The sequence below is a fragment of the Sphaeramia orbicularis genome, chromosome 6, assembly GCF_902148855.1.
Source record: "Sphaeramia orbicularis chromosome 6, fSphaOr1.1, whole genome shotgun sequence".
In the NCBI taxonomy this organism is placed as follows: Eukaryota; Metazoa; Chordata; class Actinopteri; order Kurtiformes; family Apogonidae; genus Sphaeramia; species Sphaeramia orbicularis.
The window spans coordinates 19,355,434-19,378,014 of NC_043962.1; the positions used below are offsets into that span (position 1 = coordinate 19,355,434).

Below are 22,581 nucleotides of genomic sequence, written 5' to 3' on the forward strand. Positions count from 1 at the left end.
TGATGCATTTAAGTTATCCACTCCTTTGGTGAAGTTTAAACCAAAAAAAAAAAAAAAAAGAAAAAAAAAGAGTAGTTTAAGTTTAAACTATTCAGAAATATTGAACTGAGATGGTAGATGTGTTTTTGTTGTTGACTTTTTTTTATTTTTTATTTGCTATTATTATGGTGTAAATGCTTGATGCAGTACACATTTAAATTGATGTAAGCAGTGTATTAGTTGAAAAGGACAGGCAAAAAATAAGCTTTTGCTTCTAGCCTGTTTCTTGCGACTTCCTGCGACTTCTTTGGTTTTTATGTTTATTACAATTGATGTACTGAGTAGAATGATTGATGTAAAACCAAAAATAAATAAATTCATTCATTCATTCATTCATTCATTCAAAAAGAAAGACAAGGACCATCGATTTACTGCCTTTAGAGCCCCACATGTTACAATAAATGAAATAATGAGCTGGGTGTTAAAGTTTGCAGAAGAAGTCAGAGGGTTTTTGAATTGTGGAAGTAAGTCAAAAAGTTACCCCATATCTTGTCAAATTTCATATCAGAGTGAAGAGAATAGTGGATTATTTTACAAATTTCAAAGATATATATATCACGGAAAAAACTTCTTTGCTTTTCGAAAGGTGTGGCTGCATCAGACAGGCCCAAACAAATGCAAATGAGTATTTTGTGTTCATTGTTAACAAGAAAAAAAGACTAAATTCTTGACAGTTTCATCATGTCATATCCTGGATGTGTTTCATTATCTTGCTGAAACATCCAGTTTTGACCTTGATGCAACAGAGCACGAAGAGAAGACGAGAAGCAGAAGAGAGCATGAGGCTTTGGAGAATGGAACAATACTTTGTAGAGTTCAATGACTTCAGAGTGATTCTTAAAGCAATATATGACAAATCCATGGGGTGTCACAAAACTTTTTTTCCACCACTGTACATAATAAAAATGCTCTGGGAGTGTTCACTTGACTGTGACAGCCCAGATGGTTTCTTCACATCACAATCAGTTCATCCATGTGTTACGTTCTTTTTAAATCCAATATACAGTACATTGAACATCAGAATTAGATAGATAGATAGATAGATAGATAGATAGATAGATAGATAGATAGATAGATAGATAGATAGATAGATAGATAGATAGATAGATAGATAGATAGATAGATAGATAGATAGATAGATAGATAGATAGATAGATAGATAGATAGATAGAACACTGAACATTTTGCTGTGAATAATTCAGTTACTGCATTATGGATTTGTTGTGGTTCGATGCTAAAATTAGGAAAATAGTATTGTTTAATTCTTGTTTTAAGTTAGTGATAAAGGTGTAAAAGCACTGAGGGGTAGGATTAAATAAGTTAATACTTCTTCCTACTCCTTTTCGACCATGCAGTATTCAGACTTGTATGTGACTGAAGATAGATTCTGTCCATTTAAATGTTATTTTGTTTTCGTCTTAATTTGCTTTGTTTTGTTTTGTTTCTTTGCATGTTCGAAATAAATCAATAAATCGAAAATTAAATCAAATTAAATTATAGATAGATAGATAGATAGATAGATAGATAGATAGATAGATAGATAGATAGATAGATAGATAGATAGATAGATAGATAGATAGATAGATAGATAGATAGATAGATAGATAGATAGATAGATAGATAGATAGATAGATAGATAGATACAAATTTCAAATATATACCGTGAAATATCTCAGATGTTTTCTTCCCATATCTGTGAACTGAGTCACTTCACACATGTTATGTTGTTTTTAATTCCACATAGAGAATACATTAAAAACATTACCTTGCACAGTCTATTGAGCTCTCAGAGTAATCGTCTTCTGCGTGTCTGTCGTTTTCTAGCGTCATTAGTTCGTTACAGATCTGTACTGCATGACTCACTGAGCTCCAATGTAAAAGTCATGGTTAATTTCCACGCATACCGTGAACCAGCAGCAACAGAGAGGATGGGAGTCCTGAACTTGACCTAGTTTTGCAGGTTCTGCTGCAAACGAAGGACCAGTTCTCCAGTTAAGAGTGTCAATTCAGCTTTCATGTACAGCCAATTACCGTTCCAGCCCCGTTAACACGACTGCATGTTTTAACCTAGTTTTTTTCTCCTCTGTTATGCTGCCAGTTTAGCTACGCAGAGAAATGACTGTGTAGGGCGGTGAATAAATGTGTCTCTACAAAGACGTACCCATTCAATTATTCCCATCCAGCTATGTTCCTTACACTAATGAAACAACGGTAATGGGTTTCAGATTTTTGGTTGTAATTATTTTTGTTCTGAGTGATTGTGAATGAATAATACATCTGCAGATTAGAATCACTTAGCATTTAAATGTGCCTCAAGTCTCCATTTTCACCCCAGATCCTTAGTTTCATACTTCTGTCTCTTGGTTGTGTCTTTTTCTGTCCTTTCAGAGGCCTCAGGGCACGGCACCCCAGGGTCCAAAGTGGATCTGGCAGGCCTTGAGGAAGGCATTTGGGAGACCCCTTATCCTCAGTATCACATTCCGCTTTCTCGCCGACCTGCTGGGCTTCGCCGGACCTTTATGTATCTCAGGCATCGTCCACCACATCAGTAAGGACAACAGCACAATCCAGCCTCCGGTGAGTGGGTGTTATACGCACATGATATATGTGATTGTTCTTTTGTTGAATGTGCTTTTGTGGCTTTATTTTTAGTATCATTTATAATAAGCAGTGTTTGCAGAATGATCCTTGGCTCATTATTCTTTGCACTTTTGCTATAATACATCCAGGTTCTGAAGCTGTGTGCATAATTTTCGCATGAATTGCAATCTTATAAGTTAATATAAAAAATATGTGCATTTTACATTTGAACTTTTGCACTCCACTGACATGACTTCCACTTTTTACCTTTATTTATATGTAACATCAAGAAATAAGGCTGTATTAGGATTCTATACAGTATATAAAATGGATACGGTTTACTTTTATGCTATCATTTATGTAGTCAGATTAAAAAAATCTGTCTTTTTAGTTGTTTTTTTGTGTTAATTTGGTATTTTGTATTCCTCAACATTGATGTAAGCAGGAAAGATGCATGAAGTAAACACAAACAAACACTGAGAAGAGTGAACGTGACAAAATGCAGTAATTCTAGTCAGGAATTGTTAAAAAAAAAACAAGAAAATAATCAACGCTGACAAAGCAGCATGATTATTTTAAATGTTTTTTAATAAAAATGATGAGACTATTATTTTATCATAATATTAAGTTTTCTTCTTCCCACTCCTTTTTTTTTTTTTTTTTTTTTTTGAGTAACGTGTATTGAATTTATTTTGTTATTACAAGCGTACAGGCCAACTGCTGTATTGTTTTGATCACCTCTATTTATTAATTTATTTCCTCTGCTATTAGTTCCTTACACACACAAAAGTTTTGTTTTTTCTCCTGCTCAAAACAAACTTATAAATAAATAAATGATATATACCTTTTCCATGTTATAAAATTATAAATACTGTGATAGAAGACCCCTAGCAGTCACATAAATACATAACAGAGTTTTGTAGGGAAATGACATCAGATAGTAACCTTTTCTAGTGATGTGTCTTTTAGCGATGACGGTTTTTAGAGGAAACCGGAGATAAGATTTGACAACTGAGTAACACATGGCAGATGCTGCCTCCTGCTTCTCAAAGGTCACAGTTACAGTTTGATGAGACGTTTATGATGCCCTTTCTCCTCAGTAAACCTGCCCTGGTGGTGCGCTAATTTAAGATTCATCAAATATTTATGCGACTTATTGCTGTTAAAGCTGTCTCATGTTTCTTAGATGCTACACAGGTCATGTCAGGCAGGCATCTCAGGCCTCGTTTTCTATGAAGAGCTCTTTAATTATTTGTTTAGGAGTCATAGAGAAATGCAGAGAAGTATGAAAAGTTAATTTAGAAACATTAGAAGACTTGTCAGACACTCGAAACAAATGCTCTGTACGTCATGTCGATAACGCACAGAGCAAGAGAAGACTGCAAATATGATGCATGAGTGCAATGTAGATGAGAAATTTCAAGGATGAGCTGATGTGATGTTGAGGGTCCCGTTTCTAATCAATAATTTGTAACTGAGAGAGTGATCTCTGTGGAATAAATTAATGTTTGAGGGGGAAACTGTATCTGTTTCCTCTGGCTGAACCACATTCTTCTTTGGTTTCTAGTTCACACTCCACCTCTCAAGTGTTAAACTCTCAGAACTATAGTTTAATATGAATTTCATATAGTGTTGTTTCCTGCTGTGAAATGGGATTGAAAAAAATTCTGAAATATACTGTTATGTTTGATGTTCAGAGTGATGAAATGAAGCAGTCTTTGCCAGGATTAATTTCCATAGAATCTAGTCCTGCTGAATTGTTTCCATCAGTGTGACCTTGCACAGATTCCCACCTGACAAATGAAGATAATCCAGTCGATATCTTCCCCTCACCCCTCTCTCTCTACTGCCTACCTGTCTTTGCTTCCAGAAGAGGCTCCTGGGGATCTATTTTATTTCCTCAAAGGAGTTTTTGGAGAATGCTTATGTGCTGGCTGTGCTCCTCTTCTTTGCGCTGCTCCTGCAGAGAACATTCCTCCAAGCCTCCTACTATGTGGCCATTGAAACAGGAATTAACCTGCGTGGGGCCATACAGGTAAGACTGTCACAATTATAGATTAAATGTCAGAAAAATACTAGGATTAAGAAATTAATTAGAGTATAACCCTAATGAGCATATAGTCCACCTGATGAAAAAGGAAGAGGCTTTTATTGGCAATGACCACTGGAACACGCAAAGTAAAAACCGTATTACTGTTAATAAAATATGCACAAGGCACATTTTACAACTGAGCTTAAGTATACGGAGCCTATTATTCAAAGAAATGACACATTTCAGGTACCAGTACAAATGAAGCACCCTGAGGTGAAGGGGACTGAAGGAACACAGTGGAGTGGAAAATTATATGGAAATAGTTCTGAAAAAATGTGTTTAATTCAGCTGTTTTTATGCAGGTTAATATTGACCATGGACTCCCTCACTGTTGAATCACCATTGATCTCCATCTTTACTCAATATAGAATTTAACTGACTGTTCCACGGTCTCTTTTTAATGTATTTTTTTTTCCTTTTATGTCTTGTCTCTTTTAAATCATGTAATATTTTTTGTGCCTTATATGAAAAACATTGAATTCTAGTTGATCGTTTAATGCATTACAATGAGATTCTGCATCTTTCTGCCTTTTTCCACTTTGGTTGATGTGAATCCATGCATGTATTTTGGAGCTTACTTATGCAGGCCAAACTGCCTTTTTTGGCTTGTTTTGCCTTCTACAATCTCCCTTGTACATTTCATGTCATTTTGCCAAAAACACTTTCCTTCTGTTTTAACCCGTAAAGGCCCAGTGCTACTTTTGTGGCAGTTCCCAAATGAAATTTTCTCTATATTTAACCTTTCATAAGTGATTTATCACCATTCATAGTAAGATTATCCTCTTTATTTTGCTTTTTTTCAGTAAAAATCAGGTATTTCCCTATAGTTGATTCACTGATCATGTAGATGTTCATAAAAAGTCAGATTAAAGTTGAGGGTTATTATATCAAAAATGGAGAAAACTGAAGAAAAATGTACTTTTTTTTTTTTTTTAGCAAAGATATCATTAACTGAACACAAAAACAAGTGTGTCCATCTACTGTCATTGATCCAACTCCATGGGTTTTACTGGTGAATCAATGTTGTTGAAGATGACGGTGTTTCCACGATAACTACGGAGCCTCTGAACGTCCTAATAGGTCATATCTGATGACCGTGACAAGATGACAAACTGTATTTTACACCAATTATTTACATGGATTGATAGGATTAGTGGATCAACAGGTATTAAACATTTTAGATCAGTAGATGGTTTAAATTGCCAGTGGCTGTTTGGGTCTTTATGGATTAAATTAAGCAGGAAAATTAAGTCAAATATTATATTATCACTGCATATATTCCTCTTCCAACTGGTGATCCAATACAAACATCTACGAGTCCCTTTTGTATTACATTAAATAGTTGTGTTACATAATTGCAATAAGATGATTATGTGATTATTGTGATAACATACAGTACATGCAGATCTGTTTCCAGAAAATTCCCACTATTAAAAAACAAAAAGTAAAATAAAATGTATGAGTTTGTTGAGGTTTTGCTTTTTTTCCATGTGACTCTAAATGTGCCTGTTCTCTCCACAGACTAAAATCTACAACAAAATCATGCGTCTGTGCACCTCCAACATTTCCATGGGGGAACTTACTGTGGGTCAAATTTGCAACCTGGTTGCCATAGATACCAACCAGCTCATGTGGTTCTTCTTCCTCTGTCCCAATCTGTGGGCCATGCCAGTACAGGTAATAAGTTACAATGATAATTTAGATGCATTTGGTGTTATAGATGCTATTACTGTATTACTGTCATGTTGTATATATAAATATGACAAACAGTAAAACAAACAAATCAAAGGGGAAGAATAAATAGAGGCAACTTCATACAAGCTGTAATAATGACCTTGGTGCTTGTCGCTCTCATTTAGTGTTATCGGCGCTATTATTGTATAACTGTCATGTTATATATATGTTTACCTACTTTGTACATATGTGATTGGTTCCATTCCATCTAATGGTGTTCTGTTTCATGAGGCTGTTTCGTTAAGGCTCTTATGAATTATATTTATGAGGCTGTGCATAACGCAAAACGCTGCTACCTATAAAAATCTAAGTATAGGCTGCAGCTTTCATTTTGTGTCACTAATAAACAGTTGTGTCCAGAGATGTGGAGGCTGAAAATGGAGCGTCAGGTGTTACATCTCCACTGGGAGATGACAAAGATTCGCATCAAATGTGTGGGTTACTATGACCTTCACGCTTTATAATGTTGTCCCTTGAGAGGGTTGTGTAATTTGTGACATACAGCACTCCGCACTCAATGATACTCGTGTAAATCCAAAGCACGAGGATGAATAATGCGAGACCACCATCCCATGAAAGACAAAAATAAAACATTAGCTGCATTGTCTACTGTGATATAAAGCTCAGGATAAATTAGGTATGAGTATATGTGTTTACTGTCAAACCAGGTAACAGATGAGCAAAGTTTAGAACAGAAATGAAAACTTGTTAAAATAAAATATGCATTATTTTCAGACCTTGAATGATACAAATTTGTTTTACCATGGAAAAATTCAGAAATCAATGTTCCAGTGAGATGACCTTGATTTGTCACAATTATATGCATGCATGTTAAATAGAATAGAATAGAATAGAATAGAATAGAATAGAATAGAATAGAATAGAATAGAATAGGCTTTATTGTCATTTCTCTATTTCAGTTTTTTTCACATTGCTTTTTGGTTCTTTGTTATAACCCATGTTCTTCTTAATTAAATTCCATAGATTTTCTCTGGGGGTCAGTACATTTGGAGTTGTTGGAGCTGTATGTTTAAAACAATCCAAATTTATATATTTACCTCTGCTAAGGAGGTTATGTTTTTGTCAGCGTTGAGTTGTCTGTTTGTCTGATTGTGTGCAAGGTAACTCAAAATGTTATGGGCGTATTTGGATGAAAATTTCAGGTAATGTTGATATTGGCAAAAGGAACAAATGATTAAATTTTGGTAGTGATCGGGGGTGGGGGGGGCCACTGATCTGCCTTGGCGGAGGTCTGCACTCTAAGAGTGCTTTTCTAGAAAAGACAACGCAGACCTCTGCCAAGGCAGATCAGTGCCCCCCACCCCCGATCACTACCAAAATTTAATCATTTGTTCCTTGTGCCAGTATCAACATGTCCTGAAATTTTCATCCAAATCTGGGGCACTGATCTGCCTTGGCGGAGGTCTGCGCTCTCTGAGTGCTTCTAGTTTTTTCAAGTTTTCTGCCTAAATTTCATAGCTCCCTTAAAACAAGGTAATCCTTTAGTAGTCCCACTACAGAGAAATTAAACTTGCTTCTAGTCTTTTCTATTATTATATTCATATAAAATATTAACTCAGATTTGATTGAAATACACATCATTTGACATTTTCATTGTCCTGTTGTACAATATTTAATTCAAAGCAGCATGAAGCAGCATAAGTAGGTGTAAACAAAACAAACAGATAGAGGAGGACTAAGAATGATGGACAACTGACAAAAAAATACTTAGTCTTTAAATTAGTGGTAATAATTTAGCAAACACCTCATAAATTAAGAGTTGATTTCATTTGTTTCACTCAACTGAAATTAGGATTTTTAGTGAACAAAGCAGGTACTACATCTTTATTGTAGAACATTTAGACAAGTTTTTATTTTGTTTTTGCCTATACTTTCACTTCTGGCTTGTTTTCTCTTCTGTTGACACCTCATGTGGTGTTTGGAAAAGTAGGTTTCTTCTGTGTTTACAGCAGAAAACATTGCCCCACGCATTTATTCTCTATTCTGTGAAAAAGCACATTCTGTCATTTTGAAATGCTGAAAAGAAGGTTATAGCAAATAGAGAGATGTACAATACCTAGTATGATGTCTTGTATGTGTCTACACAGCATGCACAATATGACAATACCTACAGGATTTAACGTTTCCATGGTAACCTTTCTGTCCTCGCATTTTCAGTCTTTGAGTACTTAGAAAAGCGCAATATAAAACTGATGTAATATTATTATTATTATTATTATTATTATTATTATTATTATTATTATTATTATTATTACTAGTAGTAGTAGTAGTAGTAGTAGTAGTAGTAGTAGTAGTAGTAGTATTACTACAAGAATAGCCCAACACGTAATGTCAAAGGTGTTGTAGAGCCACATCATTTTATAGGCCAATGATAATGACTGATAACAACATTCACCTATAAATGTATTGGTCTGAACATTTTCTCATTAGCTGTGAATAGAATAGAATAGAATAGAATAGAATAGAATAGAATAGAATAGAATAGAATAGAATAGAATAGAATAGAATAGCCTTTATTGTCATTGTGTGTACAATGAAATTAGGAGTGCAACTCCATTCAGTGTGGCAATATCAACAAACACTAGTGCTACAGAAATAAGAACAGAGTGAATATAAAATTACAAAAAGTACAACAATAAGATAAGAAAATATAAAACAAAAAATACAATTTAACAAAGTAACATAAGAATAGAGTGTAGTAGAATAAAAAATTAAATAAAACTGGGTAAAATAGGAATAGGCGCAATTTACATGATTAACAGTATGTGACAGTATGCGTATCTATGAACAATATTAATAGTATGTATATCTATGAAAACTAGGGATGTTCAGTACCATGGATTTCCTTTCCGATCCAATACTGAGTAAAATTCACTCTGGTATCGGTGATACCAATCTGATACTTTGCAAATACACTTAATATCTGGAAAATCTAAAACAAAAAAATAGTGTATTTCAAATCATAACTTCTTAAAGGATGCAAAACATGAGAGTAATTATTGTTTAATTATTAATAACTATTATAGAAATGAAAACTTGCATATTAATTCATATTACATGAACGTATTAACATAAAACATGAAAATACTGAACACGTAACACTTCAGCAAAAGCATCCGACATTGACATTTTCCTTCATTCACAAGTTTTCATTTCATTTCATTTTATTTTTTCATTGCAATCTAAATGATTCAAAAGCAGCAGGATGAAGAAAACTTATAATACCTGCCCCTTTCTTGAAACATTTGCTTGCATCAGACAAGTTGCTATTACAGTAAACAGTTTACATGATAGTCAATGAAAATAAAACAAATCCAAAATCCGTAAGTAAGCAAAGTATAATTATAATTATAAGTTAAGAAACAATAGCATATTTACTGTTTTCCCCTTTTGTCTGTTTCGTTTTCTGCTCAGCACAGACTGAGTGAGTCAGAGTTGACTGACTGAGAAGCGTGACGCAGTACACATATACCCAGGGGGAAGAAGAAGTAGTTCCCACCAATCGTGTATCGTTTGGACAAGATTCCTGTAGTTCAGCTACTTTCCACTGTATTCCTCATATACATTACCTCAAATGACCGAAGTATCAAAAGTATCGATATTTTGATTTGTGAATCGATTCTTGAGTGTAAAGATCTGCTGTTAAACATTGGTTCCACTGTTGTGTTTCACACGGACGCTTATTGTGACGCACAAAGAAGCTTCAATTCAGGAAAACTGCAATAGAATATTTCCCTTCAATCAGTTCGAGTCGATTAATCAAATTGTGAATTTTTGCATTCACTTCAAGCACCTAATCCACAGTTGTCAAACATGTGGCCCGGGGGCCAAAGGGTCCAGTCTGGCAATTGGGATGAATATGTGAAATGCAAAAATTACACTAAGATATTAACAGTCCTTTTAGTTCAGGTTCCACATTCAGACCAATTCAATCTCAGAAAAATACTATCATAATAACATATAAATAATGACAACTTCAAATGTTTCTCTTTGTAAATGTCAGTATTTTCATGTATTTACACTAAAACAAAGCATAATTTTGCAAAAAATGTGAATATCCTGAAATGTCTTAAGAGAAGTAAGTACAATTTTAACAATATTCTGCCTGTTACTAAATGTTCTGTGTATTTGTAGATCCACTGTGATCTGTAAGTTCTAATGTACATGTGTAAATGATAAACTGAGGCTGAATATTGTTAAAATTACATTTATTTTTTCAGTTTGTTCATGTTATTCACATCTTTTGATAGGATGGTTTGTAGATATAAACCTTTTCATAATGTAAATGAACTTTTTTCGCACTAAAACATAGAGAAAAGTTTGGAGTTGACATTATTTACATATTATTATGTTATTATTTTACTGGTTCGGCCTACTTCAGATCAAATTTAGCTGAATCTGGCCCATGAACCAAAAGGAGTTAGACACCCCTGACCTAATCGATTAATCAGTTGCAGCTCTATACTGGAGATATCGATATGTCAGTATTGATCTGCACATCACTAATGAATACAGTATGCATCTCTATTAACAGTATTAACAGTATGTATTTCCTATAAAAATAGTATGTATATCTATGTAAAGTAATATATATACCTATGAACTAGGCCGATATAAAAATAATGCATTAATTTTTGATAAATATTGAATAAATATTATATTGTTATTGCAGGGCTTTTGATTATTGCAGGGTTATACGTATTGTGTCACCTCCTTCAGATGTTGTGTAAACCTGCTGAGATCTGAGCGTCATTAGTATTCTCCGTCAGTATCCGACCGTCGCCCCAAACTGAATGACTCCATTGTGCTTTACCTTTATAGCCTCCTGTTCTGATGGAACCAAGCTTATGAAGTCCATCACTGATCTCAGATGACTGTAATTTCCCACAGTTGCTTTTAGAGCCTCTGTTCGTCACTCTGCGTGTTTTTATTGTTAAAACATTTCCCTTCACGCTGACACGAAAGCGAATCACCTCTATTTCTCCACCTATTGAATGTACCGCCTGTGGATTCATAATCACTTCAACCACACATTATGAAACTTTGATCAGCTTTCATTTATAACTCTTTAATCCACTGAATATCTCCCCAGGATCATCGCCTCAGGGTGTTCATTAAGCTTTAATAAGGTTGCAATATGTGGCTCTGGTTCAGTAAAAGTTAATGATGGTATCGTACACGTAGACCTGTCGATAATAACACTGTGAATGAGGTCTGACTCAGGACAGATGGTGACAGCATTATTTAGCACTTGTCCGTATTTCCCTCATGAGTTCGAGCTGATTAAAGTCATGTGTGTCCAAATTTTAACCACATTTCAAGAAATATCTGCTTGTTTCCAATGTATTTCAGGGTGAAATGAACATATGATGTGACAATAATGAACAGCTGCTGAAAGATTCAGATCACAAGATTAATTTATTTCATTTTTAGATTATTATATCTTTCTGTATTGCTGCTTATTTTACGTTCTGGAGTATTTCCATTTCATACGCCTTTACACTTCTACTCCACTAATTCTCAGAGGAAAATATATTTTATCTTTATTTTATACTCCTTCATGTGTAGAGAGGATTAAGTGGTCGTGTATGGGTTGGAAAAATTCTTCTTTTCTTAACTCTTTATTGGGTAAGTGTCTGTATTGCTGCTTATTTGCTCATATCGTTGATTGTTTTTTTGTTTTGTTTTGTTTTGTTTTGGTTTTTTTGTTTGTTGTTTTTTCATTTTGTTGATTATTTTGGAAATTTTTCATTACTTAATCTTCACTTTTTTGTTTCTTTTTTTTGTTCTTTGTTTTATTTCATTTTTTTTTTCTATATTTAATTTTTTTGTCAGTTTATCTCTTTTTTTTGCTCATTTCATTAATTTAATTAAATTTTAGTTCATCGTATTCATTGTTTTGCTTATTTTTTTCATTTGTCTTGATTTGTTTTTTATTCCTTTTATAAGTTATGTTCATTTTATTGACTCTTTTGTTCATTTTATTGGTTATGTTGTTCATGTTTGGTCATCTTTTGTTTATTTATCTTTTTTTAATTAAATCTATTGATTATTTTGTTCATATTTATTCATTTTGTTGATTTTATTTCATTCATTTTGTTCATGATTTTGCTTATTTTGATCCAACAAGGTTAATTTTTTGTTATAAATCAGTTCAGTCTTTATTCTTATTGAACCTCGTCTTTTTATGTTCAGCAGCAGAAGAAAACATCAAGTAGAGTGTGAAGTAGATTTCAGGAGACAACATGTACTTGTGTTTTTATATTAATGATATACACATTATTACAATGTCCCAATTTGTCCCAGGCTTGGCATGTTTGGAGTAGGCCGCCAAAATCAGAGTTCCTTAATATGAGACGGTGTCACTGAAATGGGCTCAATACAAAAGAAAGGAAATCAATTCCTTCTGGATTTTGATCCATCACTCACCTTGTCCCCCAGTGGCAAACACTATATTGTAACAGCTGAAGGAGGTGCGTTGGGTGTGAAATGTGACATCCATCTCCATCTGGTCCAGTGTGTCCCAGGGATTTCTGTGGTATGATTGCCTTGTGATGCCAAAGACAGCAGGAGGCAGGAAACCATGGAAACATTACTTCTGTCTATTGCAACCTGGTAGTGGAGCATAAAGAAGTAACAGCAGGCTGTATTCTTGTCAATATTTCAGCTCAATCATCCTTAATTCATACTTACTGACCAATGTTTGAGAAAGTGTGTTGTGGTAATTCCAATCCCTGCTGTCTCAAATGTGTTTTTTTTTCTTGCAATGTGTGCCAAGTACATGACAATAATGACTTAAAGGAGTGATATTTTGCTTTTTTAAAAAATGGAATTATGCATTTTAAAACAATTCCCTGTCGTCTACATAAGCAGTAAATGCTAAATTCAAACTTTTGGAGCTATTAGGGCCCCCAAATACACAAATAAATGTACGAAAGACTAATAAAAGTGGGTTTAGCAAAATATGACCCTTTTAAAGGACTGATATTTTGCTTTTTTAAATGGAATTATACATTTTAAAACATTTCCCTGTGGTCTACATAAACTGTAAATGATATATTTTGGTGTAAATTCTTCATTAATTCAACTCCACAGATCCATCTTCAACCCTATTCTGAGTAATGATACCAGAAAGGTCATTTTGAGCGCTGGCCCTTTAAATGCAAATGAGCCACTTCACACCCCGCCCCCTCCAGGTTGTTGACTGTACAGCTCTCTCCTGTTCATCCACTTGTGTTCATTAATACAACCAGCAACTGAACATTTTAGGTAATCGGCTCAAAGTTTGGACATATTTTCAATTTTTGCTACAACTGCTGCTGCTGGCAAATAATTATGTCGTACTCGGAGAAATGTTTGTCGGAAGTCTTGACCTTATATGTGCAAATGTCGTGATGTAACTAGTTATAAAATATAACAAATTAAGCAGGAATTGAAACAGGTTGTAGAAATCCACTTCATTTTTGCCAAAATGAATATAAAGATAGCTTTGCAGCACCTGGAGGGTTCAAATTCAAACTTTTTGAACTATTAAGGTCCCCAAATACACAAATAAATGAACCAAAGACTAATAAAAGTGGGTTTAGCAAAATATGACCCTTTTAAGAGGATTATTTCCATTCACGGTGCATTTATTTTGTCCACAGGAGGCATCAGGAGTTATGGCGGTGGTGCTTTGTGGGGAGAATTTTATTGACTTTTCATAAAATACTCTCTTTTTTCATTAGAAGGTAATATGAGATTCTTTCTTCATCATTTTCTCTCTTCTTTTCTTCTCACTCAGATCATCGTGGGAGTCATCTTGCTTTACTACCTCCTGGGAATCAGTGCCTTGATCGGAGCGACCGTCATCGCTGTGTTAGCTCCTGTCCAATACTTTGTGGCCACAAAATTGTCTCAAACACAAAAGAGCACTCTGGTGAGAATCTGTACACTGTTTGTATCTGTTCAATTTCAACAGTTTTGTATTTTTCATATATTTTTAGATGGTAAAATCAAATGCAAATATTTCCATCAGGGTTGAATGTAACTTAAAAACTATACTAAATATTTTACGTTCTTGAGTATTTCCATTTCATACACCTTTACACTTCTACTCCACTAATTCTCAGAGGAAAATATATTTTATCTTTATTTTATACTCCTTCATGTGTAGAGAGGATTAAGTGGTCCTGTATAGGTTGGAAAAATTCTTCTTTTCTTAACCCTTTATCGGGCAAGTAACTATTTTTGGTAATTTCCACACACATTATAAGACAGTGACAGCAACAGTTACAATGAGGCAACGATCTCAGGTCCAATGTGGTCTACAGGGTCTGTAAGGTCCACCTCTGCATGAACAGTGAGTGTACCTGCTTTGTTAGGTACCATGAAGTAACGGTACTAATGTAAGGAATGATGTTCAAAGGGAGAATGTGGATGTGGACAGGGGTCTGGATCAGCACTTATGTTATTTTAATGCTTTAAAAGTGATGATCTAACGTTCTAAAATACATGTTCCTTTCACCTTACATGTGTTTTTCTTGTACTTTTTAATATTTACTTCTTCGATTTTTTATTTACTTATTTATTTATTTAGGCACTTACAAGTAAGGAACCAAATATGGTAACTTGGAACTTGGACCTTTGACCTTGATTTTCCACATAACATAAAAGTTTTAAAATTTTCACATAAGTAATAAAGTCTTGTTAGGTCCTCCGATAACACACTAAGGTTGAAAGTTTGAACTTCAGAGTATTTCTATGAGTGGGTTAAACTACAATTAACACTTAAAAAAACCTTTTGTTTTTCTGGACTCATGAAAAGTTGAATTTTTAGAGATATGTGCTTCTTACAGGACCAGGATACAACAAACATATGATAATCTTATAGAATATGATGCATTACAGGATGTTCAAACTCAACAGCATATAAATCTTAAATGAGCTTCAATCCAGAAACATATATAATTGTAAAATTCTAACAAGGATGTAGTTACTGCATGATGACTACCTTCACATTTTGCTGATGATACTTTTCTTTACCAGGTTTTAAGTGCAGAATTGTGTTTAAAAACAAGTAAAAAAGAAAGTAATACAAGATATTTTTGCTTGAATTAAGCACAAAAAAAATCTGCCAATGGAACAAGTGAAAATTATCTTTGTAAGATTTCTTGAAATAAGATTTTCAAGATCTATCGTCTAAAAATAAGTTCTTATATCTCACTGAAAAGTTACTCTTTAGGTGATTATGTCTTATTTTAACCCTTTCGTGCATGAATTATGAGAACCTTAATCAAGATTTTTTCCTGAGTGTTTTTTTTTTCCTCTTTAGGCCTGAAAAAAAAAAAAAAAACATTGCAATTGAATTTTTTTAAATGAATTTTTCAAGGAATTGCTAAAACATCCACTCAAATGAACACCATGAGTTTGATTTTTGAAGCAAAGGAACATGTATTTACTAATATACTGTGTGGAAAAAAAAGTTAATTGCAATCTATTAACAATAACAAGGAATTGACTTACACTCAAACATGTTACTGCAGGTCAGGTTTATTAAGGACAGCAAAGTTACAGTAATGGTACGTCCGCTTTATTGGCTGATATGGAACTAAAACAATAAAATCCATGAATATATAAGATAACAGCTTTGAATAGCTGTCCACTGTAGCGACCACTACGCATGAAAGGGTTAAGTAGGATGAGATATTTTGACTAGAAATGAAAAAAATACACTTGGTAAGATTTTGATTGTTTCCAGTAACAATGTTTTTTTTTTTTTTTTTTTTACTGAACTCAAAGATCCATTTTGATTCTCCGCAGTATGTGTGAGCTTTAACCTTTCTGCAGTACTTGTCCAAATGACACCAGGAATGAAGTAGCTGTAATGATGGTGATGAGTCATGGTCCTGCATATCTTCTCTATCTCAGATTCACACGTACAGACACTCATCACTTCCTTATAACAGTCATTATCTCTTTGAAGAAGTCCTCAAAGGATCAACTGTGTGTTTCCCAATCATAGAAAATGACTTCATTTTGCTTTATGGTGTTCCGCTGTCTCTACTCTTACGGGTGCCATTCAGTTAAAGAAAACCAATATGCATGATAAATGACCTTTGGAAAAAATTGCTTTGGTGGATGAAATGTTTCCATTAGCAACTGAGCTCAAATAAAGAGCCGTGTACCTGGTTCAAGGTGTCTCGTCCTTGGAGACTCTGCTTACAGGTCTGTTTTCTGTATAGGAATACTCCAGTGAGCGCCTTAAGAAAACCAATGAGCTGCTGCGTGGTATCAAGCTGCTGAAGCTGTATGCCTGGGAGCACATCTTCTGTGACAGCGTGGAGGAAACCAGAGGCAAAGAGCTCACCAGCCTGCAGGCCTTCGCTCTGTACACATCCATATCCAGTACGTACTGTAGGGAACACACTGACGGGCTGTAGTTGTAATACATCAGCGCTGACTTGACTAATATGTTCCAGCTACATTCACAGTTTTATTGAACCCTGTCATTACTGGAAGCGTGCATTCAATACACAACATAAAGATAACCAACTGTTTACATAAGACGTCACCTCTTCTGCTCGATAAATAGTGGCTGCTGTCTGCACGGCTCCAGGGTCATGATAAACTATGTCCGATCTAAAATCAATAAACACAGAATCAGGACCAAGGAACAGTCATAAGTTATTTCTTGGCAGTGGCTTAAGAGGAATGTCAGCAGCAGCAGCAGTATATATCAGTTTAACTTCAGTAAAGGGAAGAGCAAACTAAGAAATATAGACTCTCCTGTGTTTGAGTATAGACAAAGTAGACCAAAACAGTTGTTCACAATACTTCAGTGTTTATCTCACTGTGTGTTTCTCTCTTAGTTTTCATGAATGCAGCTATTCCAATTGCAGCTGTATTGACGGTAAGTGTTGTTTTAGGATTCTCCCCTTTCTTACTATTATTATTATTTTCTACTCCTGCTTTAGTATTCATTACTACTAGAATTTCTGATGTGCAATTGCCTGTTTTTACTATTATTTTTACAGTTATTGTTGTTAGTACCCCACACCCCGAAGGGGAGGCAAGGGGTATTGTTTTTAGTTTGGTTAATTTGTTTGTTTGTCTGTCTGTCTGTCTGTTTGTTTGTTTGTTTGTTTGTCTGTCTGTCTGTCTGTCAGTCTGTTTGTTTGTTTGTTTGTCTGTCTGTCTGTCTGTCTGTCTGTCTGTCTGTTTGTTTGTTTGTCTGTCTGTCTGTCAGTCTGTTTGTTTGTTTGTTTGTCTGTCAGTCTGTCTGTCAGTCTGTTTGTTTGTTTGTTTGTCTGTCTGTCTGTCTGTCTGTCAGTCTGTTTGTTTGTTTGTTTGTTTGTTTGTTAACACTCTAGCAGCAAAACTATTGGTTTTAAATTCGTACCAAATTTGGTTTATACTTTGCCAGTGACCCAGAATAGATGTCATTACATTTTGGGAAAAGTAGGTCAAAGTTTCCATTTCTTTAAATGTATTTTTTAAATGTATTTTTCCCTCATTTACTTATGATGAGGTGAAAATTCACATGTCTGTAGCAGCAAAGCTGTTGGTTGGATTCATACCAAATTAACTTTATAGACTGCCAGTGACCCAGAATAGATCTCATTACATTTTGGGAACAGTAGGTCAAAGTCCAAATTTTCTATGAATTTTTAAAATCTTCCCATTTACTTATAATTGGCAAAATATGTGCAAGGGGTGGGGTTTGTTGTGCCTGGCACCTCTTGTTTTTATTTTATTTTCCTTTTTTATCCTCTAGCTCCCTCTTATATCTGTGTGTGTGTGTGTGTGTACACACACACACACACATATATATATATATATGGTGTTGTTTTGCTACTGGAAAATACTGGAAACTTTTGTTCAAGGGATCAATAAAGTTCTATCTAATCTAATCTAATCTAGTCTTTCAAATGACCCATTCAACATTGTCGGTAACTTTTGGACAGTGTGTGTCCAGTTGCTTTTACTTCATGTCTGAAGCACAGAGCAGACAGTGTCAGACCGTCTGACTGTAAGATGTCTACTGACATTTCACAGGGACACAGTGCAGGGCACTGTGACAACGCCACGCTAAATCTAGTCTGTATTTATAGAAGTCCTTCATGGTTGTAAAGCTGAATAGAGACAAATTAGAGAAGACAGACAGATACCAAGTAGAGGGCAGGACAAATGTATTCAAACACTATTTTTATCATAGATGACAAACTGGAAGAAAACTCCAAGGCACTTTCTTTAAGTATTAAAATGGCTTTATTCTCATGGCATGGTCATATATATGTCCATGTCATATTTGACCGTTCCATGAGAATAAAGGCATTTTAATGCTTAAGGAGAGTGCCTTGGAGTTTTCTTCCAGTTTATCATCTACTTTATGAATCCCTTTTTCCAAAGAGCACCTCAAACAAACTCTTTTTTGGTCCTAGACGCATTCGTTCCCATGAATTTTGCACTACTTTTATCATGCTCTTCAACCTCACTTAAGAAATTAGAGTTCACTTTGAAAACATAGGGACAGATTCCAGGGGGGATGTAGGGGATATACCTCCATAAATATCACTGAACAAAAACAACTTTTAATTTGCTACTGGAGGGAAAAACATAAATCCACCATTCTGATAGTAAATCTGAAATCCAGCATGTAAGAATCTTGTGAACATTAAAAGAAAAAATATTTATTTTCCAGCCTTGTCTCAACATTTTTTAGTGTATTCCCAATCTGAAGATATAATGTTCAAAACTGGTAATTCATTGGTTACTTAAACATGCACATGAAGCCCAGTGAAGAATAAACCCACGTAGCAGAATCTGAACTGATCCAAAATGTTTCTCGTTGGTTGTTTCAGTTACCTGCTGTAGTAACCACAGTTATCACCATCATCACGTGCAGAAAGTTTTAACATAGAAGACACTTTGCCCCTGAATTGCAAAAGCCAAGAGGTTTATAAATGAATTAAAATGAATTATCGACATAAATAGTTGTCACATTAACACTAAATTTCCCTTCGGTGTTTTCTTTTACATAAATAAAGACTAAGCTGGCACATAAAGGGCACAATCTGGTGCATAAAAAGTCAACAGAATGCAAATAATTTCCAGAAGGACCCAGATGTGTGTCCATGCTTGAATATAACAATTTACTTCCAGTGGTTGAGCGAATGCAAGCTAGTTAATAGGTAAGGTGAGTTTATTTGTATGGCACAATTCATATACAGGGTAATTTAAAGTACTTTACAAAAATGAAAGACAAGTTATAAGTACATAGACAAGAATCAAGATTAAAAAGAGGAAAATATAGAATTTAAAGTATAGTATTAAAAAAAATCAATAAGAAAGATAGAATAGAGTAATAATAATAGAGAATAATTGAGAAAAATACACAGAATAAATATAAAACAACAGTCAAGAATGAAAATACAAATATTAAAAAAGCAGGCAAGTAAATAGACACGTATTTAATTTTACAATGACAATGAAGCATATTCTATAAAACTATTTCAGTTGCCGTATGCAGAGCTAGAAAGAAATGGAGTTGGATCAGTGACAGTGGATGGACACACTGGATTTTAGAATAAATAACAAATAAAATGGATATAAACAAATAAAAAAAATAAAAATGTGTACAAATACAATACAATGTACAAATAATCACATGAAAAAAATTAGCAAAATTTTAACTAAAATGAAGTTAAAAAAAAAACAAAACAATAACATAAGCAACAAAATAAACAAAAACAGCCAAAATTATCAATAAAATGAACAAAAATTAATAATAAATCACAAAATAATAAATAACATGAACAAAAGTGAACAAAACTGAAGAACAAAATTATAAAATAGGCAACAAAATAAACAAAATGAAAAAAAAAAAAAAAAAAAAAGACTGCAATATGTGGAAACACTGTTATCTTCCGAAACTATGATTCTCCAGTAAAACCCATGGAGTTTAATAAATGACAGTAGATGGAGACACTTCCTTTTATGTTCAGGTAATGATGTATTTTACTGAAAAAGTCACTTTTTTTCAGTTTTCTCTGTTTCTTATATAATAACCTTTGAATTTACTCTGGTCTTTTATGAACATCTACATGATCAGTGAATTAAATATGGGGAAATACATGATTTAGACAAAAACTCAAAATAAAAGCGATAATATTACAATAAATGATGATAAAATCATTTGGGAACCACCACAAAAGTAGTACTAGGTCTTCATGGGTTAAATCTGTTCTCTGAGAAATAATCATTTTCAGCTCCAGATTTGGGGAACTACATTGTTGCAGTTGAGACTAACCTCAGGCCTTCTGTCATCCTTCTCATCCTGCAGACGTTTGTGGTTCATGTTCACATCTCCGAGGACGCCGACCTGTCCCCGGCGGTGGCCTTCGCCTCTCTGTCCCTCTTTCACATCCTGGTTACTCCTCTCTTCCTGCTCTCCAGCGTTGTGCGCTCCACCGTCAAGGCACTTGTTAGGTGAGTGTCTGATGCCAGGAAACACAGGCCTGATTATTTTTATGCCGGTGAGTGCTTATTTATGAAGAAACGAATGAAATTAGGATGGCGGAAGGAGGTTTGAGTAGCAGCATGATTGGATGAAACACTTGACCTTTTCCATGAGTAGTCAGGTCCAGTTTATTTATGTAGCACAAAATACAAAGCAGAAATGTTCTACAAGTACATGACAGCAAAAACATAGATAGATATGATTGGAAGGTATTAATAGTATAACAAAGACAATAATCACAGTAATACTCGTAATGTAATTAAGGCTGAGCCACATATTTTAACCCTTTCGTGCATGAATTATGAAAAAAAGTATCCAGATTTTTTTTTGATTGATTTTATTACTCAAAATTAGGCTAAAGTTGAAATGCATTTTGAATTTTTTTTTTTTTTTTTTTTTTTTTTTTTTTTTTTAAATATGGTTTTCTTAAGAGGATATTTAACCTCCTGAGACCCAGGAATATAGAAGTTTTGACTTTGGTAAATTAAATAATTGCCTATATTGGAAACATCATGATGCAAGAGTTTTTTCAGATGCATTTTTTAAAAAAAATTTTGAATGGCCTTTGCAATAGAGTTATTTATTTATTTATTTATTTATTTATTTATTTATTTATTTATTATAAAGCTGTGAAACTCTTGTCCATAAACGTGGGCAGAAAACCCATAGCTGGGTTTTAGGAGATTAACTTTATGAGATCACAGAGCAGTCAAAATATTTTAACCCTTTCATGCATGAATTATGAAAAAAAAAACCATCTAGATTGTTTTAGATTGATTTTATTACTCAAAATTAGGCTAAAGTTGAAATGCATTTTTAATTTTTTTTTTTTTTTAAATGTGGCTTTATTAAGAAGATATTTAACCTCCTGAGACCCCGGAATATACAAGTTTTGACTTTGGTAAATTAAATAATTGCCTATATTGGAAACATCATGATGCAAGACTTTTTTCAGATGCATTTTTTAAAAAAAATTTAAGGACTGTCCTTTGTGATGAACAGTTTTTTTTTTTCCTTTATAAAGCTGTGAAACTCTTGTCCATAAATGTGGACAGAAAACCCATAGCTGGATTTTAGGAGATCAACTTTATGAGATCACAGAGCAGTCAAAATATTTTAACCCTTTCATGCGTGAATTATGAAAAAAAAAAGTATCTAGATTTTTTAGATTGATTTTATTACTCAAAATTAGGCTAAAGTTGAAATGCATTTTGAATTTTTATTAACAAAAAAAAAAAAAAAAAAAAAAATGGTTTCATTAAGAAGATATTCAACGTCCTGAGACCCGGGAAAGTACAAGTTTTGGCTTTTGTAAATTAAATAATTGCCTATATTGGAAACTTCATGATGCAAGAGTTTTTTCAGATGCATTTTTAAAACATTTTTATGGAATGTCCTTTGCGATGGACAGTTTAGGTTTTTTTTCTTAAAGCTGTGAAACTCTTGTCCATAAACGTGGACAGAAAACCCATAGCTGGGTTTTAGGAGATTAACTTTATGAGATTACAGAACAGTCAAAATTCTAAAACTAAGATGATACTTTTTTTCATTGTATTGTTTAGGATCTATAGAGATTGTCCCCATTTGGTTTCTGGTTTGGAGGATATTGCCTTTA

General features: G+C 33.9%; 1 protein-coding gene across 2 annotated transcripts in view; it reads left to right on the forward strand.

Moving 5' to 3' along the window:
* Nucleotides 1-22,581, forward strand: part of abcc8 (ATP-binding cassette, sub-family C (CFTR/MRP), member 8) — a 103,669-nt gene that overhangs the window by 22,368 nt on the left and 58,720 nt on the right. For both annotated transcript variants that reach the window (XM_030135902.1, XM_030135903.1), the window contains exons 7-13: nucleotides 2,428-2,616; nucleotides 4,490-4,654; nucleotides 6,233-6,388; nucleotides 14,250-14,384; nucleotides 16,690-16,852; nucleotides 17,317-17,357; nucleotides 20,790-20,935. In XM_030135902.1, coding sequence (XP_029991762.1) covers nucleotides 2,428-2,616; nucleotides 4,490-4,654; nucleotides 6,233-6,388; nucleotides 14,250-14,384; nucleotides 16,690-16,852; nucleotides 17,317-17,357; nucleotides 20,790-20,935 — 995 coding nt within the window. The remainder of the gene's footprint in view (nucleotides 1-2,427; nucleotides 2,617-4,489; nucleotides 4,655-6,232; nucleotides 6,389-14,249; nucleotides 14,385-16,689; nucleotides 16,853-17,316; nucleotides 17,358-20,789; nucleotides 20,936-22,581) is intronic.